The sequence below is a fragment of the Neovison vison genome, chromosome 6 (assembly GCF_020171115.1).
Source record: "Neovison vison isolate M4711 chromosome 6, ASM_NN_V1, whole genome shotgun sequence".
Lineage (NCBI taxonomy): Eukaryota > Metazoa > Chordata > Mammalia > Carnivora > Mustelidae > Neogale > Neogale vison.
Genome location: NC_058096.1, coordinates 28,870,012 through 28,895,563, shown reverse-complemented (window position 1 = coordinate 28,895,563; position 25,552 = coordinate 28,870,012). Strand labels below are relative to the sequence as shown.

Below are 25,552 nucleotides of genomic sequence, written 5' to 3'. Positions count from 1 at the left end.
AATTTGAAGAGTAAAATTTAGATTTCGTATACTGTCATGGTTTTCTAATAAGGGGAGTATTTCATTTGTTTCTAATTTTAAAGTCATCGCAGTGAAATTTGCTCCATAAAGTTCTACTGCCACCTGTTGTCCTTAACAGTTTTCGGTCCGGGACCGCTGTAATACGCTATTTACAAACATCAGGGAGACACGCGCTTCGTGCTTCGATCGTAAAGAAACATTTTCCTAACAGCGCAGTCCTGCAAATCGAGGCGCGGAGAGCTACGGGGTCAAGTGCAAACTGCCCCAGCAGCAGAGATCTTCGTACTCTACAGAAGGTCCCGCCTTTGCGCCTTCCTCCCCTTCCCAGCATCCCCTCTCCGCCCGACCCCTCACCCCCTAACCTTCCCCCGGCTCCCCCCTCCTCCCTGCCCCACCCCGTCCCGGCCCCGCGCGGATCCGCCCGCCCCCGCCCCACCCAGGGCGCGCCCGCCGGAAGGGCCGGCTCGGGGCGGGGCGACTGCCAACTAGGTCTGGCCGAGTCCGCGCGTCCTGCCCACTTCGGGGCGCCGCGGCGACGGGCCCCCGCGCCTCCGTACCTCCCTCCGCCTCCCCTCGCCCGGCGCCCGCGCACCATGTTTTCCTGCCCGCGGAGGTGGGGCGCCGGCAGCGGCTACGAGCGGGTCCCCGCGGGGCCTGAGGCGCAGGTAATGCTCGTTGGTCCCGGAGGGAGAGGCGGGCGCTCTTGGCCGCTGCGGTGGGGAGACGGAGGCCGCCCGTTCGCACGCGGCCCGGGCACGGATGGCTTCGAGCCGCGTTTTCGCAGCAGTCGCCACCCACAGAGACAGACGGACGCGCGCAGTCGTGGGAACTGACGCCGGTCCCCAGGACCCTGTGAGATCGGAGCCGTCCAGATCTCCGTCCAGGTGGCGGCGGGAGGAGAAAGGGGCCTCTCTGAAGGGGGGATAACTGCCCGGTCACCAGAAACGAGCGCGTGAGAAGAGCGTGCATGGCCCTGGCGTCACCGAAGGCGGAGAGGCTGGGGTGGCGCTCCACGGGCGGTGGCAGAACCCGCCGGCCCCGCGGGGGTGATGCGGGATCAGTGACACCGAGGACCGACAGGTGTTAACCCAGGGGTGTGGGGAGACGAGACGGGGCAGTCCAGAAACTGCGGGCCCTTGACGGTGCCTTGCTCTGCCCTCGTGACGACACGTGCTTCTTCCGCAGGGGAAGTCACATGCCGGGACAGTCGTACCGGGCGACGAACCCCGCAGCGCTGTGTTCCAGCACTGTCCCTAACCAAAGTCCCACTTGCTTTGCTTTTCACCACGAGACAAAGCCTTAGAAATAGCCCCTTCCGTAAGTAGCTCAGTAATTCTAAAAAGGAAAAAAAAATCAGGTTCAGGGGAGCTTGCTTTAATCCTCGTTCTTGTTAGTGACTCCAAGTGTCAAATAAATATGACAGCATTCTTCTAAGTACCTATAAAATGAAACTATAAATGTCTTTAAAAGTAAAGCGAATTATATGTAAAGTCTATAAAATATAGATGCTGAATAAATCCTTGGAAAATGTGAAAGAGCTCTACCAGGACAGTATTCCTTTTTTTTTCTTTCTTTCTTTCTTTCCCGCTTTCTTTCCCTCTTTCTTCCTCTCTTCCTCTTCTTTTCTTTCTTTCTTTCTTTTATTTTTTTATTTATTTTTTTAACTTTATAGGAGAGATGTCAGGCTTAAGCAGAGAAACGGGTTTAACATCATTTGTACAACTACAGAGGTGGCCAAAGGCACTGAATCACAAACTCGTAGGGTGGAAAATTATAAAACTCAAACAAATTTCTTACCCAAAATTGCAGTTCTTCCTGTAGGATTTCAACATCATTTATATACTTGATTATTAATTCAACCTGGCTAGCTATGTAGACCAGGAATCCACTTAGACAGGATTGAAAATACTAGTTTTATTTTATTTTTTTAAAGATTTTATTTATTTATTTACTTGACAGACAGATCACACGTAGGAAGGGGGGGGAAGCAGGCTCCCCGCTGAGTAGAGGGGCTGATGCGGGGCTCGATCCCAAGACCTTGAGATTATGACCCCAGCCAAAGGCAGAGGCTTTAACCCACTGAGCCACCCAGGCGCCCTGAAAATACTAGTTTTTAATTGCATTTTCTTTTTGGTATCTCTGTGATGCCAAATTTAAAAAAAAAAAAAGAGTTGATGGCTTCAAAGCCTATGGAAGACCTTTCATTGCTGAGACCTTATGTTTTGACGTAATAGATCTCAGACAGAAATCCCATCTACTTATAAGCTAAGAACATGACTCTCTGGTAGTTTCTAGCCCTGGCACAGTGACTTATGATTAGAATACTAATAAATACTTGTGATTGGTGGGCAGCCATTCATTCATTTCCCTGCAAAATATGTTTATTATGAGCTAGGCTCTAGGCTAAAACTGAAAATATAAAGATAAATCAAATACAGTTTTCTGTCAGAACTAAATCTAGCAAGAGAGAAGCACCTGTCAGGAAAGGATTCCATAGTCAGGAAAGAGGGAGGGTAAATTCAGTAAAGACAGCTGTGAAGAGCCCCTTTAAATCCTCCCTGAGGAATATGTTGAGATTGCTGTGGTAACCCAGAACAAGAATATAAGCCTTGAAGGCTGGGATTGGGTGGAAAGGAATTACCAAAAGCAATAAATCTTTTCCCTTTCCAAAGGCAATGGATCTTAAATAGGATTAAAGTACAAGTAAGAATTAGCCAGAAGTGAAGTAGAAGGATGTGGACAGGAGGAAAGGTATCTCTAAGTAGCAGCAGCCTGTAACAGAGTTGAGAGTGTGGAATTAGGACTGGAAGATGGAATGGGCTAACTGCATTAGATCCAGTCTCTCAAACTTCCTTAAGTTTCTTAAACTCTGGGCCTTAGTTTCCTCTCCTGTAAAATGGGGTTGACAAAAATAGTTTCACCACAAAGACATGTTATATATACATTTTAAAAGATTTTATTTATTTGAGAGAGAGAGAGAGAGGGGCAGCAGGCATGAGCAGGGGGAGAGGCAGAGGGAGAAGCAGGTTCCCCACTGACCTGGGAGCCTGATGAGGCTTGATCCCAGGACCTGAGCCAAAGGCAGTGCTTCACCGACTAAGCCACCCGGTCACCCCACAAAGACATGTTGTATTTAATGAGGTAATATACTTCGTACAGAATCTGGCACATATTAAGTGATTAAGAAATATAAATTTTTGATTTCTGGGTGTTTTCCCTTCTCCATGAGGCTGTCCTTCACTTCCCCTAACTTCCTCCACCAATCCCAGAACACTGTTCCAGTGCCCACAAAGGAAGCTCCTGAAGTTAGGGGTTATGAGCTATTGTGAAATGCAGTAGTCACACAAATCATTTCGTCATGGGACCACATCTCAAGGTTGAACCCAAGGAAGACTGAAAGCAAAACACTTCACTAATCCTGGACCCTGGCTATGCTGTGGTCTCATGGCCAAAAATTCCTCCTCCTCCTCTGTCAAAACCCAGAAATAACAGGACCTCCATTCACATGAAAATTGTCCTTAAGTCAGCAATGGTAAGGTGTGTCTTATGGGATTCCTGCTATACACTCAGTGGTAAATAAGTACAACAGAAAAGAAGAGGGCTTAGGAAACAAAGGCCTGTAGTGGGCTTAGGGCAACAAGGGAAATGGGAAACATTTGAGGTCAGTTAGATCTGCAGACCACAAGTGCTGTCACAGTGAAAATAGTGAGTTAGAAGGATTGAGAAATGTTTAATGGAGAAGATCCGAGTACATTAGAACATTGAAAGATACTCTTAGAATTGTCCTGTTTGCTTTTCTACATAGAAGTTACTCTGTAGCAATATATCAATAATGAAATCAGTGAGACCCATGCTAAGAATTCAGTATTTATTGAAAAGTCATTTGTATATTCTTGGGGCTTGATAAAGCATATTCCCTTCACCAGATATTTTTCCTGTCCACTGTAATTTTTTTCTGGGAGGTAAATTTGAAATTTATTGTGGTAAGTTCAGTGTAAATGCCTGGCCCACATCTAAGGAGGCTATTTACCAAAGGACTCAAAGGGCCTCCTATGAGATGCTTTCCTACGGGAAAAGGGGCCTAGAGGGAATGTTAAGTCAAATACTGAGGTTTGGGACTGTTAAAATAACCCTCTCTAGTAGCTTTGCTAGATGTGGTGCTGAAAACAACCACTTTTTTTACTTAGCTCCTGAGTCTTTGGATCAGTTGGGTCATGACCTGGTTTGGGTCAACTTTGCTGGTCTGCTGAACTCTTTTAGGCACCACAGTCCACTGGAAAGCTGGCTGGTGACGGGATCGTCTAGGACTAATTTACTCATGTGTCTGGCTCTTTCCAAGCCAGGATGACAGATTGTCATATGAGCACATCATGTCTTTTCTGTGGCGTCTCTCATCCTCTAGCAGGTCAGCTTGGGATCAGACACATGGTGGCACTCAGGGTTCTGAGCACAGCAAGCCTCTCAAGGCTTAGAATTGGAGCTCTCTTGGTGTCACTCATGGCGTTTTCATGATCAAAATTGTTCAGGGAGTGGAGAATAGAGTTTACCTCTTGATGGTGAAAGCTGCTAAGGATTTGTAGCCATTTGCAGTCTGCCACAGAAATGCACATGTTTTGGGGGTGAATCAGATCTTCACATTGGTGGTAAATTATCAGATTGGCAACTCCCTGTGAAATAAAACGTGACTTGTGGGTTAATTCAAGAACTTTCAAAACATTTTCCACAATATGTGCACTTATTTTCCAAATAATATGTTTGGTAATAGTAGTGATGATGACATTAGAGTTCACATGTATGAGTGGTTGTTTGGGGCCCAGGTTTTACATCTATCATATCATTTACTCTCTGCAACAATAATACAAGGACAGATAGCAATTGAGTAAATTATTTGTAGTATATCATTTGCTGTAACTCAGGGAACAGATAGGGAGTAAATAATGTTTTCTCCTCCCTACTCAGGACATTTTGCTGTATAGGATGGAATTTTGTTGTACACATTCCTTCTAGGACAATAATTTTTCAAAACATAGTTAATACTTTATGTATGAAATCAGAACTGGATTAGAGAGGATCAGTGCTAAAATTGTCAGTATGGGACAGTTTCTAATAATGAACTTTACTGTAGTGACCAGTCCTCACTTTTTAAAATACAGGCATTGGTTCCGACTCTAAAAACATAAAATGATTACTTTTGAGGCCTTCTTTTTAAGCCCTTCTTTTTGTTGAACTCACCAGGTGAACAGAAAGAATTTTCAGGTAATGTTACAAACTCCCAAAATAATATGTAATTGTGATAAATAGATGTTTATGTATTTATCTTTATACTAAAATACGTAATTAAGCACACAGAAGTGAGCCAAATGCCTATTATACTCTCTTATTTTTATATTTTTAGAAAATGAGACAAAACTTCTTTAATTTAGTGATTAAAATGTTTTAAATTTACCTTATATGTAGATACTAAATTATGTATATATACATATGCATAAACATACATAAATACACAGTCATAGAAATTCAAGGAGATATATATACAGAGTGTGAGAATGAGAAGTAGAAATATCAGAAATTTTTTTTTTCCTACATGGTTTCTTGTTATGTAAACAGAGTCATAATGATAATGTTGGTAAAAATCTTAAAATGCCTTTAGTCCAACTACCATTCTAGTAATTTTATTCCTTAAGGATTATAATATCAACATACCTGCAGCTGTTGGTAGTTGAAATTATTTCATGTTTACTTTTCCACCTATTGACGAAGATACCTCAAATTTAAAGGCATATTCTTCATGCACTACTTGTTATATTTTTCTTTTTAGAAATGCAACCCAGAGAAAAATGCTTCGTTCTTCAGCAGGATGACATATTCCTGGTTTAGCAGGTAGGAATTTTACTAATTCGTTTGTAGCATACCATCCTGAGGAAGATTCCAAGGAAATGACACCTAAATGTTATTTCTCTAATCTAAGTATGAATATTTTTATAAAATTTCTTTGTAAAGACTTTTTTTCTAATTTTATTACAGAGAAATGATAGATAATAACATGCGAAGTAGTTCCACAGATAAGATTGCTAATACTCCTGCAATATATCTGTCCCTGTATAATATCTATAACCCTGTTAGCACTATGGAAGGAGAAAAATCTAATTTTGTTTTTTTAAGATTCTATTTATTTATTTGAGAGAGACAAAGAAAGAGAGCACATGAGCAAGCAGGGGGAGGGGCAGGGCAGAAGGAGAGGGATAGGCAAAGAATCTCAAGCAGACTCCATGCAGAGCTCATGGGTAGGGTATGTCTCACGACCCTGAGATCATGACCTGAGCCAACACTTGAGAGTCAGGTGCTTAACTGACTGGACCACCCAGGCGTCCCAGAAATTTGAATTTATTTTTAACATCCAGTATATATGTATGTATAATTTCACTTAATTCTCCCCAGGGTTTTTTTTTTTTTTTTAAGATTTTATTTATTTATTTGACAGATAGAGATCACAAGCAGGCAGAGAGGCAGGCAGAGAGAGAGAGGAGGAAGCAGGCTCCCTGCTGAGCAGAGAGTCCGATGCGGGGCTCGATCCCAGAACCCTGAGATCACGACCTGAGCTGAAGGCAGAGGCTTAACCCACTGAGCCACCCAGGCGCCCTCTCCCTCAAGTCTTATGAGATAGGCATTTACATATGAGAAAATTGAATATTGAAGCTTAGGAAGAGGAAGTAACTTGTCCATTGATACCATGAAGAAGTACACCAACTTGGTGCTAGAAGTCAGTTTTTGAGTCCATGTTTCATGCTTTTCTTTTCACTTTGATAGTCTACTCTTTACTAGGAATGCTGCCCCCCCATACACTACTATTAAAACACATACACAGTCATTGTTATAAGACATATATTGTGGTTTATCTCACAGAACAATTCATCTATAATGTGTGATGAGGGCTTTAACACAGAATTAAATCATAGTAAAAGAGAAGAATTGAGTTTTCCAATTTTATAAATTCAGAAGCTTTATTTAGAGATGTAGTTCTTTCCCCCATAACAGAAAGGTAATGATACGTGAAACCAAATTTATTATCTTAACCTTATGCCCCTTACTTTACAGTTGGTAGAAACAAAATTGCCCAATATGATCTATAAATATGCTCTCAAGAGTAGATGAATACTTAAAAAAAAGAAAAGAAAAGAAAAGGTTGATTGTGGCCTGGATGCTCTGCATTATGCTAACCTCTAAAAATGCAGAACTAGGTGCCCTAGTTCCTATATTCTAGGAATTCATAGTAGATTTAGAAAGATTAAAAAGTATGTTGTCAGTTACCCAAAAAAGCGAAAGGCAGTATAAGCCAAAAGAGAAACATCGTTTGCAGGAATGCCATCTAACTTCATTTGCACAGTTAGGGAATGTGTTACAAGAAATTGATGCTTGAACCCAACATGTAACAATGTGCGAGACTGAGCCAGTGGTATTCCAGAGAGTGAGCCAAGTGGTATTCCAGGTTGAGCAAAGACTGTATGCAAACCAGAGAGACAAGCATGGACTGACCCTCCTACACTACGGTGTGTTGGTGGGGCCAGAGATCAAGCAGAGTGTCCTGTAGCTCATGTTCGCTCCTCAGAAAATCCCCTTTGCAGTTTTGTGCAGATGGTGTGTACCAGGTGAGAATGGAAACAGGGGGGTTAGGAGGTTCTTCAGTTATGCTGCAAATTTAGGCTTATGGTCAGAGAAAGGACCAGATTCAAAAGCGCATGAACAGATTGAGCTAATTAGATCAGGATATTGAAGAACTGGGAAAAAGATTATCAGTTTCTGGCTCAGATAACTGCCCGATTCAGGTGTCGTGGAAGAACAGTGTGTTCAGTTTGGAGAAGCTTCAGTTGGAGATGTCGGACTCATCCTCAGGAAAAATATCTAATAGGTGTTTGGATATATAGGCTTTTGATATGGGTTTGGGAGTCATTGACTGTATGTCAGTAGCTGAAGCCATGAGTCTGAATGAGGTCATCCAGAAAGAGAGGAACTACTGAATGGGATGAGCAAAAAGAACATTGAGAATCCTCAGTATTCGAACGGTGGAAGGAGGGGAATGACCGAGGAAGCTAAGGAAAGGCATTCAGAGTATAAGACACAGACCAAGGAAAGAGTGTGTTTGAAAGCTAAGGAAACTGTCGAAACAGGAGGAAAAATAAGGTGGTCCGTCCTACCCAATACCGAAAAGGGGTAGATTTTAAAAAGAACTGAGTATTCTTCATTGAATTTGGCAATGTAAATAAAGTTTGTTGGTGATTGTTATGAAAGCAGTTTAAGTAGAAAACTGATATACTTGGTGAGCAAATAATTGGGCAGAAGCAAATAATTGGGTTGACTTATAAGAATTCCAAGTTAATACAAATCTAGGAGTCACTTACAGAGGATGGCAAGAGTTTTATATCAATACGCTACATTAGGGGCGCCTGGGTGGCTCAGTGGGTTAAAGCCTCTGCCTTTGACTCAGGTCATGATCCCGGGTCCTGGGATCGAGCCCCGCATTGGGCTCTCTGCTCAGCCGGGAGCCCGCTTCCTCCTCTCTGTCTGCCTGCCTCTCTGCCTACTTGTGATCTCTGTCTGTCAAATAAATAAAACCTTAAAAAAACATATTAATTTAAACATTAAATTACACACTAGAAAAAAGAATGGTTATGTGGGAATTATGTAAATGTGAGTTATTTACATTTGATGATTTTGATTTTTCAAATTTGTATATGTATAAATACATTTTTTCAAACCTGCATTGTATTTCATTCATGTTGAGAGGAAGAGTGATGTCTGTTCTGGCTTTAAAAATTTTAGACTATAATTTTTAAGTCACAGGTTATCATGGAATTTAAATAATGCAAATAAAATTAACTTTAAGGGACTGTACTTTTAAAACTTTATCAAACTGTAAAGACTATATGCATTTATCTTAATTACTACAAACACCATTTTAGGAGGGCTAAAATATGACCTGAAATTAAATTAATAAGCAAGATAAGGCTTAGCAGATTTTAAGATATAACACCTCAGTGTCTTGAAGTCCGTATTTTAGATCAAGCAAATAAACCAGTAAGCTGTAATTTTTGAATATCACATTTATTTTCTGTTTAGATTTAACATCTCAGAACTAGATAGGAAATATTTTTATAACATGCTGCTATCTGGAACTGTCATTGGCATGAATCTAATTTGATTTCTTATCTGGTAATTAAACAATTGCAGCTAAAATATAGCTGTTGTTTAAGAGAATGCCTCTTTGAAGACAGTGGTTAATTGTGTTCTCAGATCTGTTCTTTGAGTTACAGAATAAAGTCAGAAATTATTTCCTAGGCCGAAGTCAAGCTCTCGTAATTATATGAATAATTCAATTAAAATGTGCTCAGATGATACAAATAATTAGGGAATTATATGCTTATGAGCCTTAATTCCTAAGGCAGGAGCTGTCTAGATAGTTTTGATGATCAAATAATTATGAAGCCTTTATTAGCAAATATAATCTGTCATCAGTGTATAATAATCATTGTCATAGAGTAATCCCCTTGACATACATGGAAAAATCTAGTTAAAGTTTTTATAGGTCACAGTTGAATCACTATTTTAACCAGGGATACACTATTCAGTTTGTCCTCCCTTTCCTCACATATTAATAAAATTTATATATTACGTGACTTTGTCCTGTCTTACAAGTTTTGGGCAGACTGACTTTTGCCTTTTCCCATAACACAGTCACTCATTTGTTTAAAAAAAATGATTAATAGTAATGAAATTGATAATACAACTACATATTTATCTTTACTTTTCAAGTTTTCCAGTATTACCCATCTACAAAATTTACATTTCATCTCATCTTCCTAGCGAACTGCTACTGGTTTACTGCTCTTAACATCAGTAGGATGAGATGCTTACTCCCACTCATTTATGTTGAACATGCTAGAAATTCTCTCTAAGATCACAGAATTGAAAGCAATGGTTTATTTCACATTTAAAAACCTGACCATTCCCTGGAGTTCCTGGTGTTTAACGGCCTGTAATAATGGGAAATTAATATGGCTCCGCCTGCTTTAGAGAGCTGTGAGGATCAAATTAACTGAATGACCTTTGAAAAGAAGTATCAGTGTAAAAAATACAAGATACATGCTTACGAATCAGGTCCAGAGTTTATGGATAGTTTATGCATGCAACAATCCCCTTATTGGGAGGGTCAGCTCTTGGTCCTTGTTTCTTCCCAAAAAGCTGCCTCATCATTTGCTTTAAAGACACACTCCTTCCTCTTTTCCTGGTTGCTTCTGTGTGGTAGAAAGATGAGCCAGGGTGATCACATTATTTAAATGTACCAAAAGAGAGCCAAGAGAGGAGAAAGGAGCACACACCTGGGAAAAGGGAAGTCACAGTAGTTAAACAACTGAACCATGTGCATCACAATCAATTCAGTCCAAGTGTCACTTTCTGAAGCTGCATTATTTGGAGACTCAGCATGAAAGCCAGGGGTCACTTAGCCCCGTGAACCAAAACCGCTGAGTTTTGCACTGTTCTAACTCAAAATGCTGAGGCAGTAAACATTATTAAAAATGCTTTTGTGAAAATCAATGCAGTCTTATTTTGAAAATGAATATTTATTTTGTAGAATGGGATAGAAAGATTTAATATGACATAAAAGTAGTTTATTGCTTAATATGTTTTTGAAAGTGCACTGCAGGAAAATGTCCAGGGTATTTGAGCCAACAGAAACATGATTACTGAAGCTCCTTTCTTACTACATTTAAACCTTTTTGTTAAATATGAATTGTAATATGGTATTATGTAGTATAATAAAAGTGAAATTGAATCCAGTGCAGACTCTGGTTACTGTAGGTTTTAAATCCATCTCAGGGTCAATCGATAGAGATTGTTCAGTAATAATGACAGTGAAAGCCATCCCAATTTGGAGTAGTGTAATACTTTGTTATGGTCTCTTGGACTAATAATGTACTTCATAATGGAAAGAACAGAAACTATTGAGTCAGAAGGCCTGGGTTTAAACGTGGGTTTAATTTCTTCCTGAGCAAGTCGTGTCACCAGGCTCATCAACTGAGCATATCTGAACTATATCACTTAGGGACTTGTCTGGCTTTTGTATCCTTTGGGTAAATACCTAGTAGTGCAGTTGCTGGGTCCTAGGGTAGCTCTATTTTCAACTTTTTGAAGAACCTCCATACTGTTTTCCAGAGTGGCTGCACCAGTTGGCATTCCCAGCAACAGTGTAAGAGGGTCCCCCTTTCTTCTCATCCTCGCTAAGTGAAATAAGTCAGTCAGAGAAAAAACAAATACAAGACCATATGATTTCACTCATGTGTAGAATTTAAGAAACAAAACATATTAACATGTGGGAAGGAAAAAAAAAGAGAGAGAGAAGCAAACCATAAGAAACTCTTAACGACAGAACGAACCAAGGGTTGATGGAGGGAGGTGAAGGAGGTCACTTGTTATGATGAGCGCCGAGTGTTAAGTGTAAGCGATGAATCACTAAATGCTACTCCTGAAACCAATATTACACTACATGTTAACGAACTAGAATTTAAATAAAAAATTGAAAAGAAAAAAAACAAACAAACAAAGAACTTGTCATCAACAGAGTAGCCAAATAATAATAGCTGGAACAAATAGGTATTTATTTTCTTGTTATTGGGCAGAACGCTAGGAACCAGCTGGTAAACTATGTTGTAAAGGGCCCAGATTTTTTTCTCTTTCCACCTCCCTTCCTTTTTATTTGGCTTTTCACCCAGGGTGGCAGAGATGATTTCTGTCAGAGCATTATGCCTCCAGGGCAGGCAGGAAGGAGGAAGGGAAAGGAAAAAAGAAGGCAAACATTTTCTCCTCTTGAAGTTTTGTGCCTCTTTTTGGAAAAGAAAGTTCTCCTCAGCAGACTTTTGTTTCGGTATCCTTAATCATAGCTGAGTAAAATTACTAATGCCAAGCCAAAGGTACTGAGATTACCAGGACTACATTAGACCAGTCATACGTTATGACTCTGTGGCTGAGATAAGGAGTTGCCCTGAATTTAAAAGATTTTCAACTGAACAGGTGTCAGATGATGGGACTGAAAGAAGGCTGTAAGGTAAGTATAACTTCCTGTCTGCCACAACAATATTTGTGGTGTAACTAGACCATGCCTTGTAGTTTGCCTGGGACAGTCCTGATTTAGACTCATTGTTCTTGCATAATTATTCAGTGTCCCCTGGGGTAAGGTCACTGAATGGGGGGGAGTAGAGGTACTGAGGCTAGCAGTAACTTGCCATGTTTCTTAAGGCACCTTAAGAAACAGCACTGTCACCCTGGCTCATATTCTGTTGGTCAAAGATAATATGGCCAAGGCTGAAGTTTATGGGACAGAGCCAGGTATTCCACATCTAGCTGGACAATTTGTAAAGTCAAGGGCAAAAGGGAATATGATATCTGAGTGGAATAGGAGGAGTTGCAAATGCAGAGGTTGGGTCCATTTCTCCTCTGATACAAGACAGAGGAGCTGGGGTTTTGAAGTGAACACCTTACTGTGAAAGTTAGTTATTTAAATTTCAATAAGAGAGGTAAAATAGTAGGTGCCTCCAATATGAGATGAGTAAATGAAGTGAGTGTTTTACTGAATAATTGGAAGTCCAGGTAATTCTGAAAGCTACAAATGATCATTGCACATTACTGAACTGCAGGATATGTTGTATGACTTTCCACAATACAATCTAGTCATTGCATCCTGATTTTAAAAAATAATTTATACATCAAAGAATAAGATAATTGCATGCAAAAAGTATTTTTAACTTGATTATTAGTTTTGCTGAATTGTTTACCTTACTCTTTCATTTTTAGAGTAATTGTTTTAGGCTATAAGAAACCTTTGGAACGAGAGGACCTTTGTGAGCTACATGAAAGTGATTCTTCCTATATTGTGTGTCCCATCTTTGAAAAACAATGGAGGAAGGAAGTCTTAAGGACTCAAGAGAGGCAAGAAGTAAAGGTAATTAATTATTAAATCCTAAGTACCTAATTACTACCTAAAACTAGAAAGACCTTTTTCCAAACATGAGATATTATTAGTATTAATTTAGAAAGTCCCTAAAATATGTGAAGTGACAACCTATTTTCATAAGCAGAGTTGGTTATTGCAACTAATTTCTCTCAACGAATTATTCAGCAACCCCTCCCTTTAATATCAGGAACAGTGTGTTGATATGTTTTCTTTGGCTCTTTACCAGTATCTTTTGCTCAACTGCTGTGGCAGAGATGGTTTCTGTATCTCCCTATGGCCTTATATCTGTTGTTCCAAGTATAATATGGTGACCAGGATCAAAGTTAATGGGGCAGGGACGGATAGGTACTCCATATCTACCTAGTGTCATGTACATACATATGTGTCCTTTTCAGAATTTTCAAAAAGAAAATATAATTTGAAGATAACACTGTATCTATATTAATATTAATTACATTAATAAAACAGTTTCAACATTGACAAAAGTAAAAAAAATACAACTGTTTTTCTTGCCCGTTTATATTAATGGTATAAATAATAGCAGTGAACTGAAGATATACCATACCAATGATACAGATCATATTTTCAAGTTTAACTGAATTTATCCCATTCTTCTTACCTTATCTTTAGAGCACATTACTAGTTTTATGGTTAGTTTGTATATGTATTTCATTTTTTTTCTTCTTTTAGCTCTGTCCAATTTTCTCATTGCTTCTTATTCTCTTTCATTATGTAGGCATCCTTTCCTAAAGAGACACATGCCAGGAAACCGTCTCTGGTCTATGCATTGTGGAACACCTTTAAGTTTGTCCTGATTCAAGTTGCTTTATTCAAAGTGTTTGCTGATATTTTGTCCTTCACTAGCCCGCTCATAATGAAGTAAGTTGTAGTCTTGTTTTTTTTTTGTTGTTTGTGTATTTCTTTCTTTCTTTCTTTCTTTTTTTAATCTCATACCATAGGTAAATTATAGGCAAGTGTTCCACTCTAAAAGTTGTACTAAAAAAGAGTACAGAAGGCCCTTATTGCAAATTTTATTTAGGATATGGACATTCTGTTAGCTTTGCTATAATGCAAATGTGAATGATGATAATACAGTCAATATTTACTGAAATCAACCATATACTAAGTACTGTTCTAAAATTTTTGTATTAATTAACCTGTTCAGTCTTTACAACAATCCTATGAGACAGGAAATATTGTTACACTCATTATCATGATGCAGAAATAAAGGTTTAAGTAATTTGCTTAAGTTCACATAGATAAAAAATGCAGGAATTATTATTAAAACCTGGGAAGCCTGTCTTGAATATATATTTAGAAAATGAAATGTACATACACTCACTATTTTTCTTAGCTGTGACCTTTTGGGAGTTGAACTTTATCAGCCAGGTTAATAATATATAAATAAATGTTAAATGCGTATGGGTTTATATACACACACATATACATAGAGAGAGACACACTGTTAGAAGAATTTTCTTGATATTTCTTTAGTATCTATATGCAAGGATTTACAGCCAGACAATGAAATTGGGACCTTGACTCTGTGGGATCTTCGTCAAGAAGTCATTGCCCTATCTCTTATATGGTTTATGGAAAATAAGGTTTTTTAAATTAATCTATGATAATTTTTTATGGTATATCCTCTTTAGTCATTAGACATAATTCCATTAAAATAATATTTCAAGAAATGGAAAAGTGTTCAGAATATCCTAACAAGCCAAAATAGAAAGCAATAAGTCAGCAAGTAAAATATTTTAAGCATATATAAATATTTATATATTCAGAGAAAAAATACTGGAAGGACATACACCAAAAAATTTACAGTAGGTATATCTGGGTGATTGTGGGTAAGTTTTAGTTTCTTCTTACCCTCACCCCCTTCGAGTTATATGATAATATTTTAATATTGAATACATTCCCAAGTTGTGGGAGAATTATTTAATTAGGTACTTATACTGTAAGAAACCTGTGGAACTATTTTAAGAACTGTTTAATTCATGAAAACAGAATTAATCCTTAGTTCCTTAAAATCTAGATAATATCCAGAAATGTATTTATCCAGTATTTATTGAGCACCTACTACATACCCCTCTTCTTCATAGACCCTGGGGTGGACAAAAATCAGAGTCCCTGCTCTTTTGACCTTAAGGGATGAGATAAATAGCAAACAGATGAATAAATATTAATGATATTAAGAAATAATCAGTGGCAAGGAAAAAAAAGTACAACAAGGGGGGGGTAGGAAATGCCACTCTGGGGAGAGATGGAAGTGCTGTTTAATTTAAGGAGGTTAGGGAAGACATTGTTGATAAGGTGGCATTTGAGAAAAGTCCTAAAAGAAGTTAGGGAAGAAGACAAGACCATACCCATTGCAAATAGGAAGAACAGGAAAGGCAAAAACCACGAGGCAGGTGCACGCTTGGTGTCTTTGAAGACCCACAGGAGGTGAGTGAGGCTCGAGCAAAAGCAGCTGGGAAGAAATGTAATAGATTGAGGTTAGGAAGGTCTGGGCATGAAAAAGATTTTAAAGGGCCTTATGGAATATGAGGGGGATATTGACTTTTGTTCTGTTTTAGAAGGGAAAACTTGGGAAGATTCTGAATAGGATTTGATGTGATTAGACTTAACTTTTATAAGGATCACTCTGCTGCTGTGTGGAAAATAATGTAAAGAGGAGCAAAAGCAGAAGTGTCACCAGTTGGAAGACTGAGGTAGTCCAGGTAAAGGTCAGTGGGGCCTCAACTAGGTTGTGGCAATGAAGGGGATAACAAGTGGTCAGATTCTGGCCCTTTTTTTTTTTTTTTTTAATTTCACCAAGTTTTGTTAGAATTGGATTTAAAATATCCTAAGTGCCATCATGAAATGCCCAGCAAACCCTTTAATAAGCATTTAACCTTCATGTGTAGGAGTTAGTCATTAATTTCAAGGCTCCTCAAGAGTAAAAAAGAAATTCATAGAAATGTAAAGCACCAAGTTTACAGAATCCATATATTCCTTTTATTTAAAAAATAACATATGGCATGCAATCTGATGTTATGACCTATGTTTATTTATATTAGAAGATAATTCATTTAGCTCTATTTATATTAGAATTGTTACTGGAAGATCACACAGGCATCTGGCAGTAAAGAGAGACACGGTACAGCTGCTCTGCTTTCCTACAATTCTTAGAGATAGAAATCAGATATGTTTATTTGCTGCCATTGTTTCAGTATATTCTTCCTGAAAATTCAGCTTGTCTAATTTCAATATTATCAGAATGATTTTTTAAATGTAATTTGTTCTTTATAAAAAACTGATACAAAATTTGATGCAGAATGGGAATAAAATGTCTGTACAGTTTTTGAAATACAATTCTCAAAAGCAGTAATATGCTAACTAAAAGAAAGAGCAAGTCACACCTTGATGTATATTTATTTGTATTTGTATCCAACTCTAGAAAATACAGATTCTGGCTCTTGGGCGCCTGGGTGGCTCAGTGGGTTAAGCCGCTGCCTTCGGCTCAGGTCATGATCCCAGGGTCCTGGGATCGAGTCCCGCATCGGGCTCTCTGCTCAGCGGGAAGCCTGCTTCCCTCTCTCTCTCTCTGCCTGCCTCTCTGTCTGCTTGTGATCTCTGTCTGTCAAATAAACAAATAAAATCTTTAAAAAAAAAAAAAAGGTAGAGTCAACATAGTCTTAATGGATTGACTGTAGGTTGAGAGAGGAGGAATCAAGAATGCCTTCAGAGTTTTTTTTGAAGTCACAAGATAAATGAGGCACCATTTACTGAGATGTAGAAGCTCAGGAAGGAGTAGAGTAGGAAGTGGGCTGTCCTAGACTTGCTAAATCTGAAAACACATTAGCCATTTTGCAAGAAGGAATGAACTGACAGACTGCTGTCCTTTGGAAGGCCTGACTGCTGTCCTTTGGGTGGCTTCTAGAGGTGACTTTTGGCCGGCAACTAGAACTTGCATATCAGCAGAGGTCCTACTGCCAGAACTGTTTAGAGTAGCTCAATTTGTCCGAACTACTCAACAATCAATATAGTTCATTTTGAATACCCACTTTCCTTCTAGAAGTTTAGAATTTGGCATATATTAGGGAGAGGGTGCCTTGGATGCTGAATCTCTAATGAGCTTATCTGGTAGACAATACTTCATCTGCTACCACAACTAGTTGCTGGGATAATTAAGTGTGTTTTGTGTGACCCTACTGAGAACAGACTTTGGGAATCTTGTGTCTGTTTTTTCCAGGACCCATGTACCTTTTCTCTTTGCTTTTGATTTTTTTTTTAAATATCCTTTAATGTAATAATCATAGTCATTAGTATGACTAGATGCTGACTGTTGTAAGCCCTTCTAATAAGTCATTTAACTAGGAAGTGGCCTTGGGGATCCTTGACAGCCATCTAGCCAATCCAGAAAGATTGAGGAATTATCTACATAAGCTTGGAGTTAGGAAAAATACTGGCTGGAGTAACACATTGGGGAATTGTTCCAAATTATACTGGGTAGGTCGAACCACTTTTGTTGATGAGACCCCCTTAGCACGGATAAGGAGAAGTAAAGACATCAGCTATTCCAGTGTGTGGAGTTAGTGAAGATGGGGCTATCCATCAAAGGACAGTGAGAAGGAGTGTTTAGTGCAAAGAGAGGAGAACCAAAGGAGTGTGGTGTCAGGGAATCAAAGGCAAGAAGGTGTTTCTTTGTTATCAGAAAATTGCTCCTTTCAGTCTTCACCCCAACATCTGTTTGGCCCCCTTGTCTATGGAGATATAAGCCAGATGTCTCCTGGATTAAAACCCCCACCAGAAAAAGTAACATACCTCTTCTTCCCCTGCCTCTGCCACTCACTTTTGTATATTACAGCTATTTTTAAGGAGTTGCCGTAGAGTTCTGTCATCTGTGGCCGGAAATCTGTCAGCTATTTTTAAGGAGTTGCCGTAGAGTTCTGTCATCTGTGGCCGGAAATCTGTCTCTCAGAAATGTATTGACCAGCATCTTCGTCTCCTGCCCTCTTCTGGTGATCTATTGCTGTAGTATTAAGATTGTCAAAATTTAGTGGCATAAAACAACGATCATTTTATTATGTTCACCAATGTCTGTGAGGCAAACGTGATAACCACTAAGCTACAGACATAAGACATGATTTTATGGATCTGAACTTCAGAGAGTGATGGCTTTTCTTTGATCCACCATGACGGGGGCCTTAGCTGATTAGCTTAGCTACCGATAGCTGTAGACACTCAAATAGAGATATATGTTGGGGGCCTTGGTTTTGGCTGTCAGTGGGGTTGTCTTGGTTCTTTATTATGTGTGCTGGTGCTGGAATGTCCAAGATGCCTTCTTAGCATGCATACTGATGCCTGGGCTAAGATGGCTAAAAGTGGCCAGATCTCCAACTCTGTCTTGTCTGTCTGTCTCTCTCTCTCTCCCCAAGCCTCTCCAAATGGTTAGCTTGAGCACAGACATCTCAGAGCAGTTGAAGTCCTTACATAGCAGCTGGATTTTTTTCTGACTGAACGTGCCAAGAGGCTCCGACTGGTCTTTTTATGACCTAGCCTTAGAAACCCCAGGATGTGACTGTGCCACATGAGTTTGGTCAAACAGGCCCTGCATCAGCCCAGATGGAAGGAGAGGAGACTTAGAATAGTTAGGTTTGACTTCTGAGTGGGAGGAGTAGCAAATCCTGGCCATTTTTAGTCATGCTCTGATTCCTAGTTTTCAGTGACTATTGCTCAAAAAACTCATTCTAGAATCTCCCTGAGGCGACTGTTATCTAAAATAGCATAGCTCATGGCAATTCTTGTCTCTGTTTTCTCCAAATATTTACAGTCTACAGGATGCTAAATAATCACTAGATCCTTGTTTATGGGGTAAAGAATGTTCTCCCTTATTTTGTGACACGATTTTATAACACACTAGCTTGACCATACTTGCAAAACAGTTATGTCAGTATTGCATTGAAATGAGTTGGTTGATGTTATCTTTCTTCCTGTGTAGACTATGAACTCCTCCTGGTAAAGGATTCTGTTTTACTCAATTTCTGTGTCCTTACTGCCTAGCACAGAGCCTGATACATAGAACTCAAATACTTTTCCTGAATTGAATTCTGAATAAATGGGCTTATCTGAAGTCACATATTTTCAAGAGATTCTCATTCTAGAGTAGCTAAATAGGTTTAATATTTTCTCTTCTCAGCAGGGAGCCTGCTTCCCCTCCTCTCTCTCTGCCTGCCTCTGTCTACTTATGATCTCTGTCTGTCAAATAAATAAATAAATAAAATCTTTAAAGATTTATTTTTATTTTTATTTATTTATTTGACAGAAATCACACGTAGGCAGAGAGGTGGGGTGGAGGGTGAAGCAGGCTCCATGCTGAGCAGAGAGCCCGATGTGGGGCTCGATCCCAGGACCCTGGGATCATGACCTGAGTCGAAGGCAGAGACTTTAATCCACTGAGCCACCCAGGCGCCCCATAAATCTTTAAAAAATATATAAAAATAATACCTTCATTTTACTATTAGAAGAAATGTTTCTTGTTGATAGTTATGCTTACTTTTTCCCCCCTTTCTGTGATTTTTATTGAAATATTAGTCAAACCAGTGAGTATTCATATCTGATGAATTTGGTTTTATGGTATTCACTGTTTTGATCATTGATTATTTTTAATACTTCCTGATTTATAAGTGTAGAACCACTATGGTACCTGTTGATAGTCATTTAGTTGTTAGATTTTAGGAGAAAGGAAAAAAGTCTAATTGGTAAATACACCCACAATAAGAAGAATAGTGCACCTCTTTCAAGAAATTTAATGCATAGACCAAAAAGACATTTAGTAAGTTACTCTTTTTTTTTTTTTAAGGTTTTTATTTATTTATTTGACCTACAGAGATCACAAGTAGGCAGAGAGGCAGGCGAGAGAGACTGGAGGAAGCAGGCACCCCGCTGAGCAGAGAGCCCGATGTGGGGCTTGATCTCAGGATTCTGGGATCATGACCTGAGCCAAAGGCAGAGGCTTTAACCCACTGAGCCACCCAGGCGCCCCAGTAAGTTACTCTTGGAAAAATAATTTGGTGTTTCAGTGGATGGCATCTGATAGAAATCCACTCAGAAATACAGAACTTCCTGTTATTTCATCTAGGTGGGCTGTGGTATAATTTAATACACAGTGCTCTAAATAATTTTTAGTGACTAGAGGTTTTAATAGTAACTTTAGAAACACTAGTATATATTTGATTGGAAAGTACAATTCCAATAAAGTTAATCTTTTGAAGTTCTTGGTTTATAAAGCAATTCAGGAAGCACAAATTGCCTTTAATTTTTTTACCCATAAGTTGTCCAAACTGCAAAAGAAAACAGATTAAGGCTAGACATTAATTTTTTAGTTTTTAAAAATATAAACTTTAAAAATGTAAACTCACACAAAGAATGAGTTTTTAAGTCAATGTTCTTAAAAAAATTTAGGGGTACTCTACCTAACCACATGTGGCTTCCTTCTGTTTATAATCTTAAGTTAATTCAAAATGGCTATTTACAATAACAAGTACATTTCTGCATTTCCAGAACTCAGAGTAAAATATATATATGTATACATTTCTAAAACATTATTATACATTTTACTTATAAAATACAGAAACTACTTAAGTCAACCAAGAATTGAGGCTGCAAAAAAAAAAAAAATGACATATTAATCTGTAGTATCTGAGAGAATATATCCAAGTTGTTTGCACCATGACGTAGAGTATATGTAGGCTTTTAAAATTTGTATTATTAGTCACATGGATACAGTTTTAAAAAGTATCCATGAGAGCACCTATATAAAGTTACTAACTATGATATGAGGCGTTTGGAGTTGTAACCAGTGTTCACAGTTAAAGGACAATAAGCAAGCAAGAGAGCTATGATTAGGACCATCCCCACTGTACCCCACTGTACTCTGGCACTGACCGTGATTATCGTGACCTTGCTGTCACCAAACTTAAGAGGAAATGTGGGAAGATAGAGTAGAGAGAAACTGGATATGGACAAAAGTAAGAAGAGGTGAGATAAAATTCAGGCCTTTGAAAAAAACTGTGTGCCATTCTGAGAGATTCACTACTTAACATTCTAATTGTCATATATTTCCTTGTATTTAACAAAATTCATGATAATGATAAAAAAGGAAGCTTTAACCGTCTTTGTGTCTCAATTTGTATGAAGAAGTTAGGCCAGAACAGTTCATTGGTGAGATTACCATAAAAAAAGTAGAGATTAACCTTGTACTCAAAAGCCTCTGAAAGAAACTGTTGATTCTGTTTACTGTATTATATAATACTTGGATTAAAAATAAAGAGGGGAGGAAAGAAGCCAACTTGGCAAGAAGAGAAAAAGAGCAGGTAAACATGTGAGTGTGTCTAACATTTGGAAAACACTTAATTCCTATAAGCATTTAACTACCTCAGGTGTTTAACCTTTCTTCCCCTTTCTCAATTTCTGTATGACATCCAGGCAAATGATCATTTTCTGTGAACATCGCCCAGATTTTGGATGGAGTGGCTATGGTTATGCTTTGGCACTTTTTGTTGTAGTCTTTTTGCAAACCTTGATCCTTCAGCAATACCAACGTTTTAACATGCTCACTTCAGCAAAAATTAAGACAGCCGTAATTGGACTCATCTACAAAAAGGTAAAAAACTAAGGAATTCTCCGTTTCCTTTTTTAAAATTTTTTTTTAAGATTTTATTTATTTTTTTGACCGAGAGAGATCACAAGTAGGCAGAGAGGCAGGCAGAAAGAGGAGGAAACAGACTCCCTGCTGAGCAGAGAGCCCAATGTGGGGCTCTATCCCAGGACCCTGAGATCATGACCTGAGCTGAAAGCAGAGGCTTAACCCACTGAATCACCCAGGTGCCCTGAAATTTTCCATTTCTAAATGGTTTCTTTACTTGCATACTTTAAAATAGGAGAGTATTAAAATGTTCCTAGAGTGCCTTTTGAGTGTATGTTTTTTTTTTTTTAAAGATTTTATTTATTTATTTGAGAGAGAGAGAGTGTGAGAGAGAGCATGAGCGAGGAGAAGGTCAGAGAGTGAAGCAGACTCCCCATGGAGCTGGGAGCCTGATGTGGGACTCGATCCCGGGACTCCAGGATCACGCCCTGAGCCGAAGGCAGTCGTCCAACCAACTGCGCCACCCAGGCATCCCTTGAGTGTATGTTAGTTTTGCCTTTTTTTTTTTTTATTAATATATAATGTATTATTAGCCCCAGGAGTACAGGTCTGTGAATCGCTAGGTTTACACACTTCACAGCACTCACATTTGTTTTGCTTTAAAAGAACTTTGACTCATGCATGTTGGTTGTATTAATTTCTCGGTAGTCCTTACGGGCCCTGCAACTTCTGGTGAGCCGTCACTGTTGTGTCACCAAACCCCTCCTCCCAAAATGAAGGCGATGAATGTTTTCATGGTTGTCTGTGTTTATGTATCAGTAAAGTTTCTTCTTTTCATGATCATTTTGATTCTTCATACTTTTTTCTTCCTCTGCTGGCTCTACTTGCTTTCTTGTGCAGCAAAGCCGTCTTTCTCTGTACGATCATTATCTGCTTCTCTTGGATTCTAGGCTCTGCCTCTGTGCCCACCCACCTCCAGAACAACCTGGCTGATCTTTACATCTGTGATCATGCTGAAGTTTAATTTGTTCTTTCTTGAAAATGCAATTTTAAGTACCACCTCTTTACCATTCAGAGCCTTTTACTTAGGCTTCATAGTTATAAACAATTAAAGAGTTTCTTCCTTCCCATAGTTATCACCTAAATTAGTCAATCAAGTGTATTTTGCCTTCTTACTCTGTACTCTTCTATAAACTGTGGGCTCCTTAAGATTTGGAATAGAAACCTATTTACCTGTTGTACTTTTATTATCTGGGAAAGTGACTTTAATGTGTTTTTATAAAAGTTGGGTGACTGAGTAAATGAATAACTGAGCCACTGCCTTTAAGAAATTGGGGGGAATCATTAGCATACATATTAATATGTGGAACTAAAAGCAGGTTTTATAAGAGGTCAGATAAGCAGGAAATCTACAAAGATTGTGTGCAGTTAAAGAAGATTTCACACAGAAAGGAAGCCTTCATATGGTCTTTGGGAAAGGTGTAGAATTTGTATTAGCGGATGGAAGTATTATAATTTGGGCTGAGCTGGGCATGAAGCTTATAGGCCATTTGGCCATATTGGGCCAAAATGGGGGTAAGGAATGGTCTTACCCAAATGCAAGTACATACTGTTAAGGTCATAATTCTAGAAGCTGTAAATTCTGAGAAAGAGTCTAGGAATCAGTTTAAATCTTAATACTTGTTTCTGATCTATAGTCCATATGGAACAGGATTTCATTCAGTGATTACTGCATTGGAGTTTGGAAACAGGATTTGGATGAACTATATAAAAGAGTGGACTGCAGTAGAAATTAGAACAAGCTGTCAGATAAAAAAAGAAAATCAAGCATTGTAGGTGAGTCTATTTCATGGGTAGAGAGACCCCAGAGATAATAACGGGAGAGGTAACCCTGACTACAGGGAGGAAACCACCAATTCCCTAGAGGTGGTTTAAGAACAGAGAGAACTCAAGATCAAAGGAGTACAGGAATCAAGCCAGCTCAGTAGGGCTTGGTGTATGCATTACGATTTAATGCCAAGTCCGATTTAATGCCAAGTCCGTCCAACAAGCAGCAGAAGTCATACCCTGTGTCGTTATAACCTGTACTGAGGCACTGAGATAGCACATGCATGTGGCGGTGATGTAAGACTCGCCTTGTTTCTAAGTGTTATATCCTACACACGCTTTCCAGAGAGTCTGTCTCTGTGGAACTAATTAGGGTAGTTAGATTTCCATCCCCCTCCCCCTTTTTTAAGATTTTATTTATTTATTTGTCTCAGAGAGAGAGAGAGAGAGAGCACAAGCAGGCAGAGTGGCAGGCAGAGGCTGAGTGAGAAGGAGGCTCCCGCCAAGCAGGTAGACTGATGTGGGACTCGATCCCAGGACATTGGGATCATGACGAGAACCGAAGGCAGCCGCTTAACCAACTGAGCCACCCAGGCGTCTCAGATTTCCATTCTCCTTACAGGTTGTAGAATTCTGACTTTTATCGTATTTAGATACCTTCAATATCCAAAATGGCTCTCATAGTGGCACCAGAGGACCCATATTAATCTGACATTGGCTTTACTTCATTAGGGACTTGCTACTTCATTAGGGACTTGCTATAAGAGTGGGATAAACATAGTCTCTCAGATCCTTTTCTTGGTAAGGAAGGGAAATGATAGGACTTTCTTGTTCTCTGTCCATCCACATGACTGCTGATGGTTTGAAATAAAGTTCAAGGAATATCATTTTTAAGGTTTGTGGGAAAAACATGGGCCCCATTCCACTTGATCACTTTAAGAGTTCATGAGTCTCAAAGTTCAGATTTTGTTACCCCTTAGCTCACAGGTTCAGGCCCCATGACAACTCTTGAGGACTAAGAAACAGGATATGCTTCAAAAGCAGCATCAGTTAGTCCTGGGTTTAATATGGGCAGTCTGGGGGCATTCTGCCACCAAACACTGTCCAGTATAATCTTTGTGATTTTAAAAATGGGTTAAGGTGATCAGAAGGTAAGAAACTTGTAGTTAAAAAATAAATGTCATGAGGATGTATCATGCAGCATGACAATTATAGTTAATTATATCGTATTGTGATGGGCACTTGGGTGGCCCGGTCTGTTAAGCCACTGCCTTCAGCTCAGGCCATGATCAGGGGGTCCTGGGATCGAGCCCCACATCAGTCTCCCTGCTCAGCAGGGAGTCTACTTCTCCCTTTCTCTCTCCCTCTGCCTCTCCCCGTGCTTGTGCTTGCTCTCTCTCAAATAAATAAATAAAGTCCTTAAAAAAAAAAGTATTGTGTATTTGAAAGCTGCTAAGAGAGTAGATCTTAAAAGTTCTAATCACAAAAAATAAAATTTTTGTAACTATATGTGATGATGAATGTAACTAGACTTGTGATCATTTTGTAGTGTATCAAATACCAAATAATTTTGTTAAACACATGAAACTAATATATGTCAATTAAATATATCACAATTTTTTAAAAAGGTGGGGGAGGAAAAACAGAGAGATTTGGAACATGGGGTGCTGACAGAATAACTTTGAGTTAGAGACCAAAGTATTGTTTTATGTTGAAGGAGGTTTCTGAAGAAAAAAATGAAATAAAGTAAAAGAACCGAAATACAGTAAAAACTTACTGACTTCTAAAACTTTTTTTTAACTAAACAAAAGTAATACATCCACACTACCCGGTTTGGCAGCCACTAGCCACATATTGTTGAGCCCTTGAACTGTGGCTCATAAGGAAGTGGATATTTAATTTTAATTATATTTAATAACAACACATAGCTAGTGGGCACCATTATTGGACAATAGTGCAGTGCCTACACTGTCTATATGTGTGTTTAAAGATTTGTTCTTAACCTTAATTGTGATAATTATAAAATGCAAGAAAATTAATAAAATTTAATACAATTAAAAAAATAAAAA

General features: G+C 38.9%; 1 protein-coding gene across 5 annotated transcripts in view; it reads left to right on the top strand.

Annotated features, from left to right (window-relative positions):
• The first annotated feature begins 622 nt into the window (after nt 1-622).
• Nucleotides 623-25,552, top strand: part of LOC122908379 (ATP-binding cassette sub-family C member 2-like) — a 91,093-nt gene continuing 66,163 nt past the window's right edge. For 3 of the 5 annotated variants that reach the window (XM_044251113.1, XM_044251114.1, XM_044251112.1), the window contains exons 1-5: nt 1,242-1,338; nt 5,840-5,901; nt 12,865-13,012; nt 13,761-13,903; nt 21,497-21,674. In XM_044251113.1, coding sequence (XP_044107048.1) covers nt 5,879-5,901; nt 12,865-13,012; nt 13,761-13,903; nt 21,497-21,674 — 492 coding nt within the window. In that variant the 5' untranslated portion in view covers nt 1,242-1,338; nt 5,840-5,878. Of the gene's footprint in view, nt 687-1,241; nt 1,339-5,839; nt 5,902-12,864; nt 13,013-13,760; nt 13,904-15,603; nt 15,748-21,496; nt 21,675-25,552 lie in introns of those variants that run through there. The other 2 variants (XM_044251116.1, XM_044251115.1) reach the window with 2 other exon arrangements.